The sequence below is a fragment of the Gossypium raimondii genome, chromosome 4 (assembly GCF_025698545.1).
Source record: "Gossypium raimondii isolate GPD5lz chromosome 4, ASM2569854v1, whole genome shotgun sequence".
Classification (NCBI taxonomy): domain Eukaryota; kingdom Viridiplantae; phylum Streptophyta; class Magnoliopsida; order Malvales; family Malvaceae; genus Gossypium; species Gossypium raimondii.
In genome coordinates this window covers 49428979-49448842 of record NC_068568.1, presented here as the reverse complement: position 1 = coordinate 49448842, position 19864 = coordinate 49428979, and the positions used below count along the sequence as shown (strand labels likewise).

The following is a 19864-nucleotide window of genomic DNA, read 5'->3' as shown; positions in this document are numbered from 1 at the left end:
CAGAAGGAGATGGTTTTTGGTCTATCGTAGTTGACAAAACCATCAAGAGTGTGCAAGGAATGTCTGAATGGAAAGCAACAACGAGATCTATTTTTTAAGAAGAGTTTATGGAGAGCTGAGTTGCTGCTGCAATTGATTCATTCTGATTTATGTGACTCTATTCAACCAATGTCTAACAGCAACAAGAGGTACTTCATCACTTTCATTGATGAATATAGTAGAAAGACATGGATTTATTTTTTACATGAGAAAGTAGAAGTATTTAAATTCTTCAAGGAATTCAAAGCTAAGGCCGAACGTGAATCGGGTCGGCAAATTAAGTGTCTCTGAACAGATCGTGGCGGTGAATTTACTTCATCAGAATTTTCAAATTTTTACGATGAAAATGGGATAAAAAGGCAACTTACTGCTCCATATTCGCCAAAGCAAAATGGTGTTGCTGAGCGAAAAAATCATACCATTATGAATATGGTTCAAAGTATGATGATCATAAAAGGTATCCCCAAGACTTTCTGGCCGGAAGCTGTCAATTGGGCAGTGCATCTTCTCAATAGAAGTCTGATAATAGTAGTGCAGAACAAAACACCAGAAGAAGCTTTGAGTGGTGAAAAACCTTCTGTGGGATATTTTTAGGTCTTTGGATGTGTGGCTCACGTGCATGTAGGAGATAACTTCCGAAATAAATTGGATAAACGTAGTGTAACCTGCGTTTTATTGGGAGTTAGTGAAGAATCAAAGGCGTTTCGACTCTATAATCCAAGCAATGGAATAATGATGAGTTGATGATGGAGTTCAAGAGGTCCATGAAGATAGAATTTGCTATGACTGATATGGGAAAAATGAAGTGCTTCATCGGTCTTAAAGCAACATGAAAAGTTGATGGTATTTTTGTGTCCAAAAGAAGCACATGATAGATCTTCTAGAGAGATTCAGAATGTGCAACTCAAAATCAGTTCATAGTCTAATAGTTCCAGGAAGTAAATTAAGCAAATATGAAGATGGAAAAGGAGTTGACAAGACACTCTACAAGTAGATGGTTAGAAGTCTAATGTACGCAACTGCCACACGGCCAGACATCATGTACAGTGTGAGTCAAGTGAGTCGTTTTATAAAAAATCCAAAAGAGCTTTATTTTGCAGCAGTAAAGCGAATCATACACTATCCAAAGGAACTTGTGAATTTAGATTGTTCTATCAGAAAAATGGAGGGAATGATCTAATAGGTTATACAGATAGTGATTATGCTAATGACGTCAAAGACAGAAAAACTACATCAGGCTATGTATTCATGTTGGGTGAGGCTACTATCTCATGGAGTTTGAAGAAGCAACCAGTGGTGAGTTTATCAACAACTGAAGCGGAATTTATAACAGCAGTAGCAAACTCATGTCAACCTGTGTGGCTCAGACGGATACTTGAGGCAGTGGGAAGAAATCAAACAAGTCCTACGGTAATATATTGTGGCAATAGTTTTGCCATAAAGTTATCAAAGAATCCAATTATGCATGGGAGAAGTAAACACATCGATGTACGGTTTCATTTTCTAAGAGATCTTACAAGGAATGAAACAATTGTGCTGCAACACTGTAATTCTTAAGAACAAGTAGCTGATGTCATGACCAAGCAACTCAAGCTAGAAGATTTTGTTCGAATGCGAAGCAAGTTAGGAGTCGTAGCAAATGTAAACTGAATGTTTGGGATAATTCAATTTAAGGGTGTGAATATTAGATATGTTTGAATAAGTCTCCAATCGTTACTGGAGGTTGTTAGCTATTTTCTTATTTCTAGTTGTTAGCTGCTTCCTTTTTCTTAGTTGAGTAGTTGCTAAAAATCAGCAAAGTATTTTGCTGCAGTTTGTTAGTAAGCTTGACTATATATATGTGTCAAGCACATGAATAAAATGATATAGTACTTTTAATCAAATACTTTAGCACTTGTTTTTCTTTCTACCAAGCTTAGTATGTACATCAAGAATTAACCATACCATTACTTAAATAGAATTTAATATAGGTATATATGTATTAAACATAATGTAATGAATTAAAATAAGAGAACATTAAATATATAAATTCATATACAATCTCTTCATAATTAACATACCAATTTACTACCATTTTCTTATATCACCTTTTTTTATTAGCCCATAGTAGACTCAAATAAACAAGTGGAATATGCGGAAATAACACTGAAATCACTAGTATGAATGTTCTTATACTATCATGCAAGAAGTGCAAAGTCATTGAAATGTACCAAAGTGCCACTAACACTATGTATCGAAGTGCATTATCATTGATTTGGACTGAAGTGCCACTACACTAACACACTCAAGATTTCCTAATGGCGTGTTATTTATATCCAACTAGTTCACATATTATAGACATAGGCATTTACTACATTATTAACACTACAATCATTTATCAATTGTATCATATAAAATTTACATTCTTTTCAATTTAGTCATTATTAGCATGAAATTCTCTATTCTCTATAGCTTCACAATAGTATCACTTAACATTTATTCAAAATTACATCACACTTCATTTAAGCACCATTTCTCAATATTTTAGTTCACATGTCTACTTTTGTATACTTTACAATTTAGTCCCTTCTTACTATTATTTCAATACACTTAATCTATTCATTTTGTAATTAGAATTCAATCCATATCTTCACTACTCATAATTAGTTTCATATTAAACATTGGCATATTCACATATAGATTAATCATATAACTAGTAAAATAACCATTTTAATATAACTTACACTTAGGTTAAATAAAATAAAATAAAATTCTTGACGTACTTACTACCAAAGGCTTGGATAACTTCATTCTTGTTTCTCTCATTCCTTTGCTATCTTCTTTCCTTTGTCACCAACTTGAGATTCACCCTTTTTCTCTTTTTCTTAAACACTTAGGGTTTCACTTAAACTTAAATTTCTCACTCCTCCTACATGAACATTAGTTGTCTTCCATGAAACTAAGCTTGCTATGGGATTTTTCTATTGATTGTACTAAAAATATATGGAAGAAATTGAAGAACTCAAGCTTGAGATGGTCAAAAATTATGGGAAAATGACTAAATTGAAAGGAAATGAAAGTTTTCTTCATACATATGGTGAGTGGCGTGAGAATGATGATGATAATTCTACAAGTTTCCATAAAAATCTATTTCATTAAATAATTGAAATATTAAAATATAATATAAAAATATACCCATCATCATTTCAATCTATTTTTTAATGTTCTTAGAATATATATGACAAAAATAAGAATATAAGAGTGAGTCTTCATAGAATATTTAAGAAAATAACTTAAGAAACACCATTAAAGCCGATTCTAAAGTAGATTTCCATCAAGATTGAAGATTCCAGTTGATTTCTTAGGAGATTATCATGAGTTTCTTTATTTCTTTCGGTTATAATTGTATTTGGATGTTTTATTTTCAAGCATGAACTAATTTTCTAAATACATAAGGAGATGAACCCTATGATGAATTATGTCGTTTGATTTATATTTTTACACAATAAATACTTAGATTCTTTTCTCAATTATGTGTGCTTAATTCTTAGTTTAGTATTTCTAGATTATTGATACATGTTTGATGTGCTTAAATTGAATGTTGAATAAACCCTGTTTAAGAATAGATCGCATAATTGAGTGGAGTTGCATGCAATCCTAGAAATAGGATGACATAAATCTATCAGATTAGAGTCAAATCTAATAGAGGAATCCATATCACGAGTTAGAGTTAATTGCTCTTATATTAGAAAGAGATACTAGCATAATTTACAAATTTTTACGAATCAAGATAGTGACAAATGAAATCTATGTGAATTCTTTCATGGGTATTGTTTCGCTTTTTGGTTGTTAATCGATTATTTTCCTGATTTGTTCTTTGTCGTGTTCGTTAGTTAATTTTAATTTTTAAATCAATCACTCGAATTATTCCGTTAAATAATAGAAAGACAGTAAGTACTAATACTTTTAGTCTTCGTGAGAATGATATATTTGCTCACTATAGCTATACTATTAATTGGTAGGTGCACTTGCCTCAGTCAAATTTTTAATTAATTGCGTGGACATCAATTTTCATATTTTTGCCCATAATTTAATCTATGCGCTGGTTTTATTTATCCCAACACAAGAGTTTTTTCAGCTCACTCTGGCATCCAACTATCTTCTCTAGTAACGTTAATAATTCCTATTTTATTTGCTTCAAAAATTCTAACTTTTATTTCTCAATTTAGTACTATTCACGACTATGAGGGTTTTAGAGATATTACAATTGTAATGTAAATCTTTTTAAATAAAAATAGAGTGAGTTAATATAGTAGATAAACTGAAAGTTGTATCAAACCGACTAAAAAGATTTCTCAAAATCTTTCCTATTGTACATAGACTAAATTAGGGTTTTTGTAATGCCAATTTAGTGGTATTGACGTGTGTGGGTTTCAATTCTCTTGGTACCATGTCTATGATCCAAACTATGTGTGCAAACTTATCATCTTATCGGACCCTCAATATATAATTTCTAGGTTTTGATACATATAAAGTGAAGGGTACTACAAATACAAGAACTGGAGAACCTCACTTGCGTGGGTACAGACTAGAGCTAGTGTGACAGACATGTTAATTTACGGAAATCAGACTCAAAATGAAGCCAGTTGAAAATCATGAGATCTTTGTTGTATTGGTTGCTCGATTATTCCTTGACCTTTGGAGGGTGCTGGATTAGGTGGTGATCGTGCAGCAGCCACGGATTTAAACTCAAAATCTGGAGCCAACGAACTTTGGTGTATCGGCTGCTCAATCGTTCCTTGATGTTTTGATGGTGCTGGATTTGGAGATGGCGGTGATTTTGTGGTCTTTCCGAAGTTAGTAACCATGGAAATTAAACCATTGCATGTACTTCCCACACCACATGGTGTTTCTAGCTTTTGAGATGGAAGAGAATAGGCTGTCACTGGTGGCGATGGAACCACCTTTCCTTTGTCATCACCGTCATCATTCCCGGTTATTTCCATGGCGGTTTCAGTTGAAGTACTTATCCAAATATTCTTCCGTATTATCATCTCCATGAACTTGTCAACTGAATGTTCTGAAAAACAAAAAAGGTATTGATCAGATTAGCAGTTTTGATTCGCAATGTCACCGTAGTTGCTAAATTATTATTACCTGTTGGAAAGGGTCTAGCATGAGCAGTTGTTGGAAGAAAACCCAGAAGAAGCGCTGAACAAGTAAGAAGAAGAGAAGTAGTCGTGATAATTGCAGTAGCCATTGTTAAACCTCAATTATCGATATAAAAATCAAAGGTCATTACAACCCAATTTATAGGAAAATTTAAGGATTTCTTTTTCCCAGCAGATATTGGAAATCAGACGTGTCGTGTGAAATTGTCAAACACTGATCATCGGACCTTGTCCCTGGTCAAATACTGTCTACTGCAAAGACTTCAAGTTTGGTATATGTACACACATCTTTTGTTGTTTTAGCCTAAGACGAAGCCAATCGTGTAGGACCTTTAATAATTCATTTTAGCCCTATTACTATAATGGAATATTTGCATTTTTGGCTTCTCTTAAGAAATAATAATTCATTTTAAACCATTTTGACAAAAATTTTAACTCGACCCTTCAAGATGAAATTCTTGGCTTCGCCCTTGGTTGCAACAACTCAAAAGATGGGGGTTTGAACGCACTTTTTTTTTTCACTTTAGAGGTTAGAGGGTTATGGATAGTTTAGACATTTGTTTTTTTGAACAAGTTAGTTTAAGCATTATATCATAAAAAAGGCTAAATATTTAATTGAGTTGCTGTCACGAGTCAACCATACACCAACTTAATTAAGTAATGACTAAAATATCATTATGGGTAAACTACAGAACTAGTCACTTATGTTTGAAATGTTACGTTTTAGTTACTTACATTATCGTTTTGTTACGAAGTGGTCACTCTACCGTTAAACTTCGTTATCTCCTTAACAATAGTCATATGTGACAGTCTAAATGCGTTTTAAATGCCCACTTGAATGTCCAGTTGCTGAAATGAAAATAATTTTTTAATTAAATAAATTTAATTTGAACTGCCACGTAGGACATCCAAGCTGGCATTTAAAACCCATTTGGACTACCACGTAGGACCGTCGTTAAGGACGTAACGGAGCTTAATGGTAGAGTGACCACTTTGTAACAGAACGATAACGTAAGTGGCTAAAACGTAACGTTTCAAACATAAACCACTAAAATGTAATCTGAGACAAACAAAAGTGATTATTTTTATAGCTTACCCTACCATTATCTTACAAACTAAATTATTGTGAAGGTGTTTTCGTCTTTTAACATCTTTGTTTTACCATTTCTACTAAAGCCTTGTTTATTCTTCATGTCAATTTATATAAATATATTAAGAATGAATGTGAAACAATTTTAAATATTTAAAAAAAAGTCAATGAGTCATATGTATTTGTAAACAACAAATGAATGATTGTTTTATTGCTTTGTCTCAAAGCTAAAATGGTTGTTTATATTAAATCTCCATTGAGAAGTTGATCAAGTCTACTATAACTGCACCTACTATTACTGAATATTCTTCCTATTGACTACACACAAATTCTTTGGAGGAACGTGCTTGTTTATATTCCATATTTTACACGTGAAAACGTAGTAAAACTTTTGAAGGAAAAAATAAACTTTTAAATCAAAGAAAAGTAATCGTCTAAACTCCATTTGTTTCACCGAAAATAGTTTATAAAAAATGGTTTCTCTTTTCCGGAAAATTAATATTTTTTAGTACTTTAATAGATTTATTTAAAATATATTTTATTGTTTGACAAATGTCTTGAAAATATTTTGTAAAACATGAAAAACGAAAAATGGTAAAAACATAGAAGCAGAGACATGCTTAAAAACGAACGACAATAGAAAGGACTCAATTTATGAAAAATGACCTTTTACGGGAATAATGGAGTAAATTTATATTGACGAAAAAACCGTTTACTATTTTATATGAAACAAACATTGAAAAAGGTTTGGTCCAATTTGAAAAATGAGTTTAAAATTTTGTTTTAGTTTAGTCTGGATAAAATTATTAAAATTTGAGTTCGGCTTATCCGTATTTTTTTATATTATTATATAAAATACATTTAAAAATATAATACATCAAATACATTAAAAACATTAAAATAAATGTTTACCAACAAATTGAAAGTAAATTAAAAAGTTTTTTATACTTAAATAACACTAAGATAGATGCAATTTTATAAGCAAATGCTTTTAAAATAGTAGCAAACTTAACAATGAAATAGGAGTTATACAATACTCAAACAATAACAACAAAATAGTAACAATGTAATAACGAAACGGTAGCAAAACAGTGGAAATAGCAGCAAGTAGTTTTTTCTTTTATTTTGTTGGAAATTCGAGTCATGCCGGGCCAGACCTAAGCAAAAAAAAAAAAAATTTACCCGAGGTCCGACCCGTTTAAAAAATGAGCCTCCTTTTCTTTGTCCAAATCTATTCATACAATGAATTTCAAGTAAATATTTCACAATGTCCAAAATTGCCCACGCAACATGACTAATTTACAAGCTAAGACAATGGAAAGCGAACAAACTAAGAAGGATGGAGAGAATGCAAAGGATACAATAAGAGTTCAACATTTAACCAGGTTTCATCAGGACATGGGAAGGTCATAACAAGAGTTTCAAGAATATATAGCCCAAATGATGGAGAAGATGATGACTCTTACTCGAGGAAAAGAAGCTACAGAAAGGACAATCACTAGGGAAAAACCTTGATCTAATGAAAATAACAATGAAGATCCAATTTACCCACTTGGGTTTACTCCACCTCTAGCTCAAATGGCGCTTAATGCATACTAGTTTAGGATATTACACAAGGAAGAACAACCCTATGTTTGCTACTGCATGCTAGCACGATAACAGTCACCAAGCCAATGTCAATTTGCATTGAACCCAGGGGCAAGCCGCTTTAATCATGTTATCATTCCTAATCTTGACGACCAGTTAGAGCAAGAAAAACTACTAAGGAACATGTTGAAGCAAGAAGAAGACATGCGAGTAAAGGCAAGAATTAAGCTATCAAGGGCGTGGACTCTTTCGAGAATTTGGATGGAAACGAGTTAAAGCTTGGTCCCAAACAAAAACTTAAGGTCCTTGAATTTGAAAATATTAAAGGAGCAAATTCTTGATAACTCACTGTTAGGCATTTGTGTTTAAGGGTGGGTTTGGATGGACGATTGGGTGCAGTGCGGTGCGTTTAGTTTACTTTTTGTCTCACGCTGTATCGCTACAGTACCTAATCTCACCGCCACCGCTATTTTTACATTAACCGCAGGTAAACACACCGCCCATCCAAACTCACCCTAAGTGTTGTAATTTCATCATAGTTTATTATTTATAGAAACTTTTAAACTAGTTATCAATGAAAATGAAATAAATCTCATTCATATTTCTTTGTTAGATTATCCATAATTAGTATGCAAGTCAAGCAAATATGGTTCATTGATTATCTAAGTTAAACAAATGAAAGGTTGCATAAAAATGATCTTTTGTATACAAAAGACTAACCATGAGATGATTATCATTAACTTGTCACCTTTTTTATTAATAAGGGCATTCGGTCTTTGTTTTTGTTTATTAAATAATTTGAATAATAATAACATCCAAAAAATAGCATGACTATTCTGAATTGTCTTTAGTTAAGTATTATTGTGGGTTGATGCAACAATAATACATTGAGACTAGTATATGATTAATTAATGACAAGGTGTTGCCATTAATATGAGATGCCAAGTCAAATGCATGTGTACAAATTAGAGAACAATGTAATGGAACCACCAACCATGAGAATGCTTTTGGATTATTATGTGAAAGCCACTACAATTCTCATAGTGATAACGGTGTATGTTATCCTTAGACTTGAGGTCATCATAGTTCTAAACATAAGTAGTGGTATATTTTGATGTAGTCAAACATATTCCATAATTGGATGTACTATAAGGGCCATTGTTCGGTATACCTTACATAATGTGAGCGATATATTGGGCCCCCTATTAGAATTTAAATAAAAATGCATTGTCGTGGTCAAATGAGTCAATATGAGATATGGAACTCATTTGTATATTAGTCTAATTGAGATTCAGGAAATAAAAAGATTGGACTATGTAAGTGTAGTTATTTTATGACTTGTGTTCAATCTAGATATCATGGATATAGAGAAAGACTACATAGTAACATTCCTTTTACAACTTGGGTAACAATGATGCATTGCTAAATGTTAGTCACTATTTAGAATATTAGAAATGCTTTAAGTTTACTACTAACATTACAAAATTCTATAGGGTCACACTCTATAACCAAAATGGTTGAAATTTGAAGAAGTATTGAGATTCCTTTCATAAGTTAAATTAATTATATAAACATGTTTTAATGATTTTTTAGTGATTTCAATTGGAGTAAAATATTATTTTACCAAATTTATTAAGATATTTAATAGCTTTGGTTAAAGAGATTATATGTCATTTTTTTAAAACTTCCTTTTTTATCTTCTATAAAACATGTTGGGAAAGACAGCTACAAATCTCCAACATGGACCTGAATAAAGTACAACACCATCATCCCATCTCTTAGCTGCAATTCATCTGCTAGCAGATTAGAAAAAATTTTGAATACAAGAGAAAGGACAGATCAAAAGTTGTTGGAAGGGAATTTTGGTGATAAGTTTGAAATCTGAAAAGTCTAAATTTCAGGAAAATTTGCAGTTGTGTCTGGCTTTTAGGGTTTTAAAGGGACATTAAAATGTGGTTTTGTTTAAAAGTTAAACGTGATGATCATGAGAATCTGAATATCCAAATTTGTTGTTATGCAAAGTGCATTCTCACTAACCACACCCTTATCCTGCCTCTCTGTTATTCCCATGCATTTCTCTTCTCATTTTATTCTATTTGTATGCAATCGTTAAAATTGGATTGATAAGATTAAAGATGGACTATCTAAAGATGACAAAGAAATGAAGCTTAAAACCCTAGGTTGCCTTGTCATTCTCTCATTGCCTTTGGGAGTTAAATGGTTATAACTCCCAAATTTAACTCTCAAAGTTCACATTTTCTCAATCTAACTCTTTTTTTTTTTTAGCTAAATTTAACTTACACCTTTTGAAAAAAAATTAATTTTAAATATGACAGCTGGACATCAACATATACTTCATACTTTAAAAAAAAATTATGAAATTTTTATATATTTTTTGAATTTTGAATATTTTATAATTTTCTAAATCACTTGTTGATATAATAACATCATTAAAAATTTAATATTGTCAAATTTAGATAAATAATAATGATGATCAAATTGACAAAAGGAATATAAATGTTGATAGTTAAATTTGACACTATACCTATATATTTATTTATTATTCGTGTATGTGATGTTATGAAGGATCATATCATACAAAAGATTAATGGATTATAGTAGGACCAAGATGGTGAAATTAATAATTTTAATAAAATTCCTGCCTTCTAATATTTATTAGATGTTTTAATCAGCCTTATTCAATCAATAGTACGACAGTACCTGTCAATAAACAGCATCAATCTCTTTCACTATCAAAATTGTGTAGCCCAGCCCCCAAGGCACACACATACATCTCACCACATAGGAGTAAAACGCAACACTATCTTTGCACCACAAAACTGATACAATTCCAGTACTATCAAAGATTAAAAAACTATCCGATCAGACAAAGGTAGAGGTTGGTTACCAAAAGCTAGAAAATCCAAAGAGTCATGAGGGTTTATAAAATTATCCCCCACAAAACCAGTAAACACCATCCCCATCCCCCATATATATATATATAGGATATGGGTTCTTTCTTGGACCGGTAGGACTAGGCTTTGTTTTGTGAAAGGAAAAAATTGATCCAAGCAGCCTCCAAAAAGTTTTTATTCTTTGCGAGAATAGCAAGCAAGCTTCGGAGAAGGATTTCGACATACTTACTAGTTAATAATCCCGTCCTTTGTATTGCATTTCCTGCAAATCCGTTAGCTTCAGTTCTAAAAAGATCCCAGTTGCCTTGGAAATTTTATAACTTAGTAGAATGCTAACTTAAAAGAGTGTTACAACTATCAAGCCCGAGAAACATAAACCAAATTCCAGGAGTTTTCCGAACCACTTACAGGTTGGTAATACATCACTTGCCGTTGCCCAAGTACCATCTGCTGCCCATACTGCAGTTTTAAAACACCGCATATAAATAATAAATATGAACATTAGGATGGGTCAATGAAGATAATAATAATAAATTAAGGCAAAGGTTGCACCTGAGGTCCATTTGGATGAAAATATGCTTGCGGTGATTGTATTGGTGCCACTTGTGGGTTGAATATAACAGGTTGGTGCCCAGGAAAGGAGGGCCCAATCTGCAAAAGCCATATCATCGAACAACAATTCATAGGTAAATTAACGAGAATACATTTTGGATTTAAACAGAAAGAAATTCCAAAATGAAATTAAGCACCAGGTATAAGAATGAATATGACTACTAATAGTAATAGCTAAGATCATAAACCAAAAATTACCCTCATTTACTAAAATATATGTTGCTTCATCAAGTTCTATCCGGTTAAAGACCACAAAATACAAGATAATTTATGTAAAAGTTACAGGTTGTAGCAGATATCCTATGGACCTGGAAAACAATATCATGCCTGCACAGATACACCTAATCTTAATTCAGGGGGTACTTTTTCCATATTAATTCTAATCAAACAAACCACCTAAACCATCAACCCCCGCAATTGCCCCAAAAACATAAAAGCCATTGAACCATAAATGCAACAAGGCATGGAAGGATTGGAAAGCTATGTTTCAATTCCTTTTACGGTTTCCCTGAAAGGGTTGTCATGATAACAGACAAGTGCTATTAAAGAATCAATGCACAGTACCAAAGCTCTCCCTAGTAGCTCAGAGGTCATGTCATAATTCAGAATTCACGTATTAGCTGATACATAAAACATAAGTAACCAAAGGGAAACATTAGGGAACAAGATTTATTCATTTCAGTCCACAGCAACATCAGGAGTTTTTAGAATGGTAGACAAATGCACTTCTTGCTTGCAAAGTAGTGTTCATAAAAATTGTAATTACTTTTAAGCAACTTACCCCAAAACTAACAGGCATGTGCATATGTGGTAAAGGAGACATTTGTGTCTGATAGTAGAAAGAACCATCAGACACTGGGGATAGAGGCCTGACAGGTGTCTGAGATGGTGTGAAACTCTTTGCATTAGGGTTGAGTTTGAATTCCTGATAGAATTAAGCATGTTAGACGAGTGAAATGACAACCAAAAGAAAGTAACAAACCAGATTAAAATCTAAACAAAAGAGCACTCAAGACTCTTCAAAGTTCATAACTGTATACATATTGGAGTCGGTTTATTATGTTAAAGGGGAAAAGTTAAAGATAACAGACCTTTGCGTGGGGATTCAGTGTTGACTTCTCAGAGGACAATGAACCCATCGATGAACTCGGTGATAAGCCAAAGCCACCAGATGCTGAGACAGTACCAACATAATCTGAATTTGATGATGTAGAACTATCAGGTTGTCCATGGGAATTTGCAGAATGCATCTCACCAGTTGCTTTGCTAGAAGCTGGACCTTCCGAGAGCTTACCTGAAGAATTTGGCTTTTCACTAACCTTTGACAAAGCATTAGATGATGAATTAGTAGGATTTGCAGATCGTCTAGCTTTATCAGACCCATCAATTTTGTCATTCAATAATGACCCAGAATCTGGCAATAAAATTTGCTCTGTCAGTGCATTAAAATAATTAGCTGTAGCAGCAAGACTATGTGCAATTGAATGCGGTGTAACATGACAAAAAAGACAATTGCAATTGTTTAAGAACACCAAGCACCTAGATAGTAAAGCACACTCACCAACAGATTTTGACAATTGCAAGTCCTCAGATGGCTCCATTAATATGAACAGGAATTCAAACAGAAAACATACATGTTAGAAGCATAGAACAGGGAACTCCAGTGGAGATATAAATCAGATATGGAAGTTAAAGCAACAAAACAAGGCGCTCCATGTTCATTCTACAAGATTTGCTTATCTATGGAAAATCAACTTACAGACTGCTTTTCTGGAAACTCATTACCATCACTGCTTCCACCATGTTCACCAAGCAACTTGTCTCGGATCCTACATGAAGTGTTTAAATCAGGAAATATAAAGAGCTAATACAACATATCCTTAAACTAACTACTTTTAATATTGCTTTAAACAAACAGAAACAAGGAATCAGAATATAATCAGAAAACATAAATCAGGCTGGCATGTCCAGCGGAAAAAGATAAAATACCTGCTTTCACTGTCAGATACAGAGAAACTTTTAGAAGGGAGTTCAGATGCCAACTGTCTCGCCTGATCATTAGGTCGAGAGCAATTCAAATCTTCACTAATGGCTGCCTGGGAAGATGGTGCATCATCCTACAAAAAAAGAAAAAAAGGAGTATGTCATGATAGTAAAGGGTCACACAAAGAAGTAAAAACAAGCACAAGCAGTGGAAATAGAACTATCTTTTTATACCACTTTGCTCCTGACATGCAACAACTATCAGGAAGGTATAAAAAAAATCCTTCACTATTGTCCAACCTTAAAATTGAAATAACCATCAAAGTGCAGAGAGAGAATATTATAGTTAGGGAAAGCTATGATGAAAGACAAGTTTTGAGAAGAAAAACTTAACAATAGTGGCACAGTTAAGCAAGCACCCAAAAGTTGAAGAAAATTCTTTAGCCACAAGATCCATTGCACAAAATTAATCAACCTTGCACAAGAGTATTATTTGAGTAAAGAACAATTAGTAAGATGTATTGCTCACCATAAGATCCAATAATTTGTTTTCTTCATGAAAAAAATCAAAATTCAGGATAGTTCTAGTCTTGTTATTTTCTTTACACTCCTTTGGAGTATTGGCAGTGCAAACCTATTTAACACCCATATATTCCTTTCCATGGAAAAGAAAACATTTTTGCCAAAATGTGGAGCTTGAACACAAATCCTGAGCAACATGGAACAGAATAACCATTCCTCTAGCTATATCTACCCTCAACATAACATAATATTGATAAAAAATAGAAAGAAATGTAATTCTACACAATACAGCTTCAAAGAGAATATCAAATTTCCAGATCATAGAACAAGCCGTTATGCTTACATAAAGAATATATGTTTTTACAACATTTATAGCCCCTAAACTTAATAAAATATATACAGAAGTCATTGAGTAAGAATTCATTTGAAAAGGCACAGTGCATTAGAATATAATAATCTCCTAGAGAACAGATAAGCTAAGGTCAAATTGTTATCTTATGTGTATAATCTCCAGCAAAAGTAGCCTGAAAATGAAATATAAACAACCTAAAAATGGTCAAAATTTTAGACACGACTAATCATAATATGGATTTGCATTCAAAAAAGAAAAAACTAGAATAACTCAAATTCCAGAGGTCAATAACTACCACTAAGGAAGAGCTTGATGGCATTCGAACTCCATCAGTGCTTCTACTAAGAGAATCATATGAATCTCCAAATGTCTCAATATTGTGGGAATCCAACAAAATGTCCTCTTCTTCTTCATAACCACTATCATCAACCCCTCTACCCCTGTAGACCGACGAATATCTCATCTCCTCATCGATATCAAAATCATCATGAAGATCAACGCCTCTCTCCTATAAAAATTTCAATATGAAAGCATGAGGAAACTTCAGAGAAAATAACAAAGAAAGAATCTTAAGAGGCAAACAATGGATATTAGGAAAATCCTACCTCAGCTAAATGAAGGTCTTGGGTGTCCTCACCCTCGATCTCTCTTGCTATTCTCATTGCTTCCTTCTCCAATTCCCTCGTCTGAGGACCTCTCTCAAGTTTTGTCGTGTAAAGTTCCTCATTGAAAGTACTTTTTACACCAAATAGTTTTTGATTGGTTTCAAACTGATCCCAGTTCCTAATAGTACAAGTACATATATCAAGACAATGCTAATCTGACAAAGTGGAACATTAAAGATATCAAGTGAAATAAATAAATAAAAGCAAAACACATAATGACAATCAAATGTCAAGCTTTCAGCAAAATACTAGCATCTCCTTTCTACCTACCCCTGGCAACTAAATCAGACTCTAATTATCAAGAATATAAAGAATATAAAATTTCTTGACAAACTAGATTACCATAACGAACTTGAAGTCACAAACATCACCTCCATATCAAACTTATGTTGCATAAATAATTATCGAAATAGAATGTTTTTGCTCATATCCTTTATTCTTTCAATAAGAAAGCCAATAAACAACATTTATCTGAGTACTATCTCATCCAAAATTCCTAACATCTTTTTTCCCAAGCAATTTATTGAAGGGAATAACAAGCAAGAGAATTAAAAACATAGGAATCGAGTCCGATATATAGAACCCAGAGACTGCAATATAAATAATAAACACAATTTCAGTCAAGTGGGATGAAGTAATTAAGCTCTGGAACCATAAAACTATTGTAAGACATTTTTGAAAGGAGAGAACTTTATCACAACCTATTCCATGGTCCATCAAAAATATTTTCTAGCTCAGGACACTGCAGATCATCTTCGTCAGGAACCCAGGGCTCCAATTCCCTCTCAACCTCAACATGTCGGGACTGTGATATTGCAGAATCTATCAAAATCTCCTGATGTTTTTCATTTTGGGGCTCACTTGCAAATCCATCCCTGGTTACAGCCACATCCTGGAATCATTTTTAAATAGTCAAATTAGTAATACCAAAATGAAAGATGAAATAAGTCACATTTACCAAGTTTCAAGTACCATTCACAATTATCCAACTGAAACAAACTCTTTAAACGTATGAAAGTCCCACGCAGACTACTTGAACTTTTATCTTTCAATAGTAACTGGACTAGGGATGGAACTCCGAAGAAAAGAAAATCAGCCAAACCTTTGCTATAATTTGCACAAGTTCTTTGTCAGGTATAATTAAAATCTTTGAGGGTGCCTTGCTAACAAACTCTGTAGTAGCCTTGTAACCACACAAAGTACCATCTTTTATCAAGCGAGCCATTTTCAAGATGATTCCTAAATGAGCAAGTGGATGTCAAGATTATTTGTTTTATTTCAAAGGGAACCAAGGCCAATTTGCAATGCTAATTACATATGCATAATTAGTACAAAGAAAACAGATAATGGACCATACCAAAATCATTTTCTGCATCAGTTGCATGAAATATTCCAGTGTAAATTGATCCGCTTTTCACATGGACTTCCACCGGATGCCCAATAAGACATGTTGTCAGATAAACTAACCGATCACGGGAAAAACTCTCATTACCTACAGTCTTCCCAACAGCCAGTGCACCTATACCAAGTAGTATTAGATGAAGGGTAAAATTCAATAAGAGATATTCAGATTAGAAAATGTTCACCTGTAGTTTGTATTCTGCCTTGATTGGATTTTCCCAGCTGCATCTTATTCTCCAACCTAGCCCCAACCTCTCTATCACCTCTTTGACGGCCAAATCCATTAGCAGAAGATTTTGGAAACACAACTTGTTGCATATTCATCTCAGAAGAAAAAGAACCTGAAGGAAAAGCTCTTAATTAATTCAATACTCCCAAAATCCAATCCTAAAACACTAGCACTTAATTTTTCAACTTATGTATTAAGAAACCTAAAACCATTAAATACAAACTGCACCAATAAAAGAGCATATCTCCCCTATCTCGTAATTGTTCCATAAAACCCATGTACAAAAGCATTCGCATTTATATAATGAAAAAGGTGCCTTTACTAGGCAGCCATACCAGTGCTAAAATTTCTTGTTTCTCTTTCAGTCAATCTCATTCACCATAAAAGTTTATCTTTCAGACCGTATTGAGCTTTCAACAATAAACCAAATACTTCATCCATACATTGTTAATCCAAAACTTTCAGACTAGAAATGTAACTTAAACCTCTTGGGGTAACAACAATAAAGGACCATCTTAATAAATTCTGCTTGTTATATGTTTACAATGTAGAATTCTCATCGTGTATTCAAAAGACAAAGTCCAATCCTGATCTTCATGAAGAAGTTCAAAGAAATATATAACCAATCTAAGCCTACAAGTGAACCCCAACAGCTTTAGGCATCAAAGTGATAAAGCTGCTAAAGCAGAAATTATTATTTTCTAGCCTAGCAAAGGTTTTCGTCTTTTAGATCACTTGAACAAAATCCAAATGCGAAATACAGCAATCAAGAGAAATCAAGGTTAGCATATGAAGTCAGAAATTGGTTGAGAATTGAACACAAATGATGCAACCAAAACCTCACAAAATCAGCAGGGCTCTTAATCAACTTGTGAAGGATACCAGACCACATATTTTAACAATACTCATGCTTGAAATGATTAAGTGCACAAAACTTTTGTGGTTCAAAATTTCAAAAATATTTGGCCTTAGAGACAAATGCATGTTCCCTAACCAAATAATGATCAAAATGTCAAAACTAGGCGATATACAGCCCAAATGGAGAAAATATTTGCCATCCTTTAGTTAGAAGTTGACAGACTGCACAGCCATTAGCAATTAGCTAGAAACATAGCTTCCAAAAACATGTGCACTATAGCAGCAAGTTGAACTTAAGCAACATCAACATTTGAAATCTTATGTCTAAGGAAGTTATTAGAACTGATAAAACTATAAACCAGCGATTTAAATTGCAGTTATGGTCACATTTTCAGTCACGTCGCATTTATCACTATTGTAGGTCTGAGGTTATCACTATCATTACCTAACTGCAGTCGTGAGTTTTTTATTTATTTATGCATAATTTATTGTAAAATTTAATAATCATACAATCATAAAAGAACTTTATTTCATAATTTTTAAAATATTCTACGATATTTTATTTGATTTAATATTTTTATACATTAACATAAATAAACATGAAAATGAATTGAGTTCTTTTGAAATTTATACTATCTAAATAATTCTAAAAATATTATATTATATTTTACATTTATAAAAATATAAATATGCCTACCATCCTTAAAATAAATATAAAAATACATAAAAATAGAACCATTAAGATTTTGTAAGTATTATAACCCTTTCTTTCTATTTTCTTTTCTTTCTTTTCTTCCTATTTTTCCCCCCTGACCTTAACTTTCTATTTCATTCTAGGTTTTTTCTAGCATGTGTCCCTAAAAGACTAAAGCCTAAAACACCTAAATCTTTCCATGTAACATTAATTTCTTTATTTTCTTTAATTCATTTCATTTTTTACCTTGCATTTATCTTCTTCAACTTCTCTCCATCTTATTGCTAAGAGGACTCTAACAGCAGCACTCTCTCTGAGCTTTATTTTCTTTTGTAATTTAACATTCAGAATTAGCCTGAAAACGGGAATAGTGGGCCATTATTGCCGCTGTTCGCCACTATTTGCAGCTACTGTTTTGATTTAAATTCACAACCACTTTGGCAAGTGGTGGCCTCTATACCACTATTTAGGCGCGCTATTTGAAACCCTGACTATAACCTCTTCAATATAAACGAATAAAACTATTATAAACACCAAGTCCAATCAAGACTTTACTACTTAAAACAAAACTAGCCCTATTCAATAACCAGAAGAACTTAACAGCCTACTCCAGAGGAAACAAGATAGCTACCTTGTTTATCAGTGACACCGGCAAAATCTTCTAGAGAATCTTGATAAAATATACCTGCATCACAAAGAATTACCGAAAATCAAAGATCAATGCCAGAAACGCAAATTGTGTCAACTAAGAAATCAAAGAAAATCAAATCCAAGTAAGATATAAGCATCAACACAGAGTTAAAAGAATATAAATATTACATACAAAAAATTACTGAAATAAAGAAATTTCACATCTAAAACCCTATATAATAGCAGCCAGGATTAAGGACAGAACTGCTAAAAGCATTCGCATTAAAAAAATCAACAAGAAATAGAAAAAAAAACTATAATAAAACAAATTAGAGAGAAATAAAAAGAAAACCTTAAAAGAGAGATAGGGAATGGTATCCTTAATTTATTAGGTTTAATTAACCGGCAAATTTGGCTGGAAAACGATGATTATCAGAGTTCGGAGGAATGTGACTTGGACTCAGTGAGTTAGGGCTAACATGTGAGGGTTTTAAAAGAAAAAGAAAGAAAGAAGAGATAGATCGAAGCTGGAGAGTAAGGGAGAGAGGGCTAGCGATTGTGATCGAGAGAACAACTGGAGAGAGTTTCAGATATTATTAGATTTTGATTTTCAAGAGAATAGGGGTGAAAATTAATAAAAGAAATATATGTATGCATTTACGACGGGAAAGCGGTGATGGTTCTCTCTACCCGGCTGTATTAACGACGTAAATCGGTAAATGTACCAGGGAAGCCCCTGTATTTAGGAGCAGATTACATTTCGGCCCTCTACTAAAAAAATGGGCAAATTAACCCTTATGTATTTCGAAACTTGTAAATTAACCCTTCCATTAAATTTTATATGTTAAATAATAACGTGAAATGTTAATTTGAATAATTAATTATTAATTTAGTCCCTAAACTATAACTAAAATATCACTTTGATTTTTTTAAAATTAACAGAGGAGCTAATTTGCACGTTTTAAAATGTATAAAAATTAATTTATCTATTTTTAGTAGAAAAGTCAAAAATACATTCTACTGCGGGGACTTCTCTTATACTTTTACAGACATAAATTCTATACTTCTACAGTTTTGCTTTATTTTATGGTAGATCACCCGTTGATTATTCAAATATTAGTTTTGTATCCCATTGCA

At 32.8% G+C, this 19864-nt stretch overlaps 2 protein-coding genes across 3 annotated transcripts; both read right to left on the bottom strand.

The window, feature by feature from the left end:
• Positions 1-4328: 4328 nt before the first annotated feature.
• Positions 4329-5316, bottom strand: LOC105779263 (uncharacterized). Its single transcript, XM_012603029.2, has 2 exons — positions 5176-5316; positions 4329-5098 (listed from the first exon to the last, which is right to left on the bottom strand). Exons 1-2 carry the CDS (start codon positions 5276-5278, stop codon positions 4650-4652), a joined length of 552 nt encoding a protein of 183 aa, XP_012458483.1. The 5' UTR covers positions 5279-5316; the 3' UTR covers positions 4329-4649.
• Positions 5317-10511: 5195 nt separating this feature from the next.
• LOC105779953 (polyadenylate-binding protein-interacting protein 3) lies at positions 10512-19366 on the bottom strand. 2 transcript variants are annotated; one of them, XM_012603980.2, is made up of 16 exons: positions 19080-19366; positions 18729-18782; positions 16502-16657; positions 16273-16434; positions 16018-16154; positions 15617-15807; positions 14856-15033; positions 14546-14758; positions 13383-13510; positions 13153-13222; positions 12955-12988; positions 12485-12807; positions 12175-12318; positions 11334-11432; positions 11190-11228; positions 10512-11043 (listed from the first exon to the last, which is right to left on the bottom strand). In XM_012603980.2, the coding sequence occupies exons 3-16, from the start codon at positions 16638-16640 to the stop codon at positions 11014-11016; spliced, it is 1887 nt and encodes a 628-aa protein (XP_012459434.2). In that variant the 5' UTR covers positions 16641-16657; positions 18729-18782; positions 19080-19366; the 3' UTR covers positions 10512-11013. The 2 variants fall into 2 exon arrangements, with proteins under 2 accessions (XP_012459434.2, XP_012459433.2); XM_012603979.2 differs by having other exon boundaries at positions 11190-11240; positions 19080-19365.
• Positions 19367-19864: the final 498 nt, after the last annotated feature.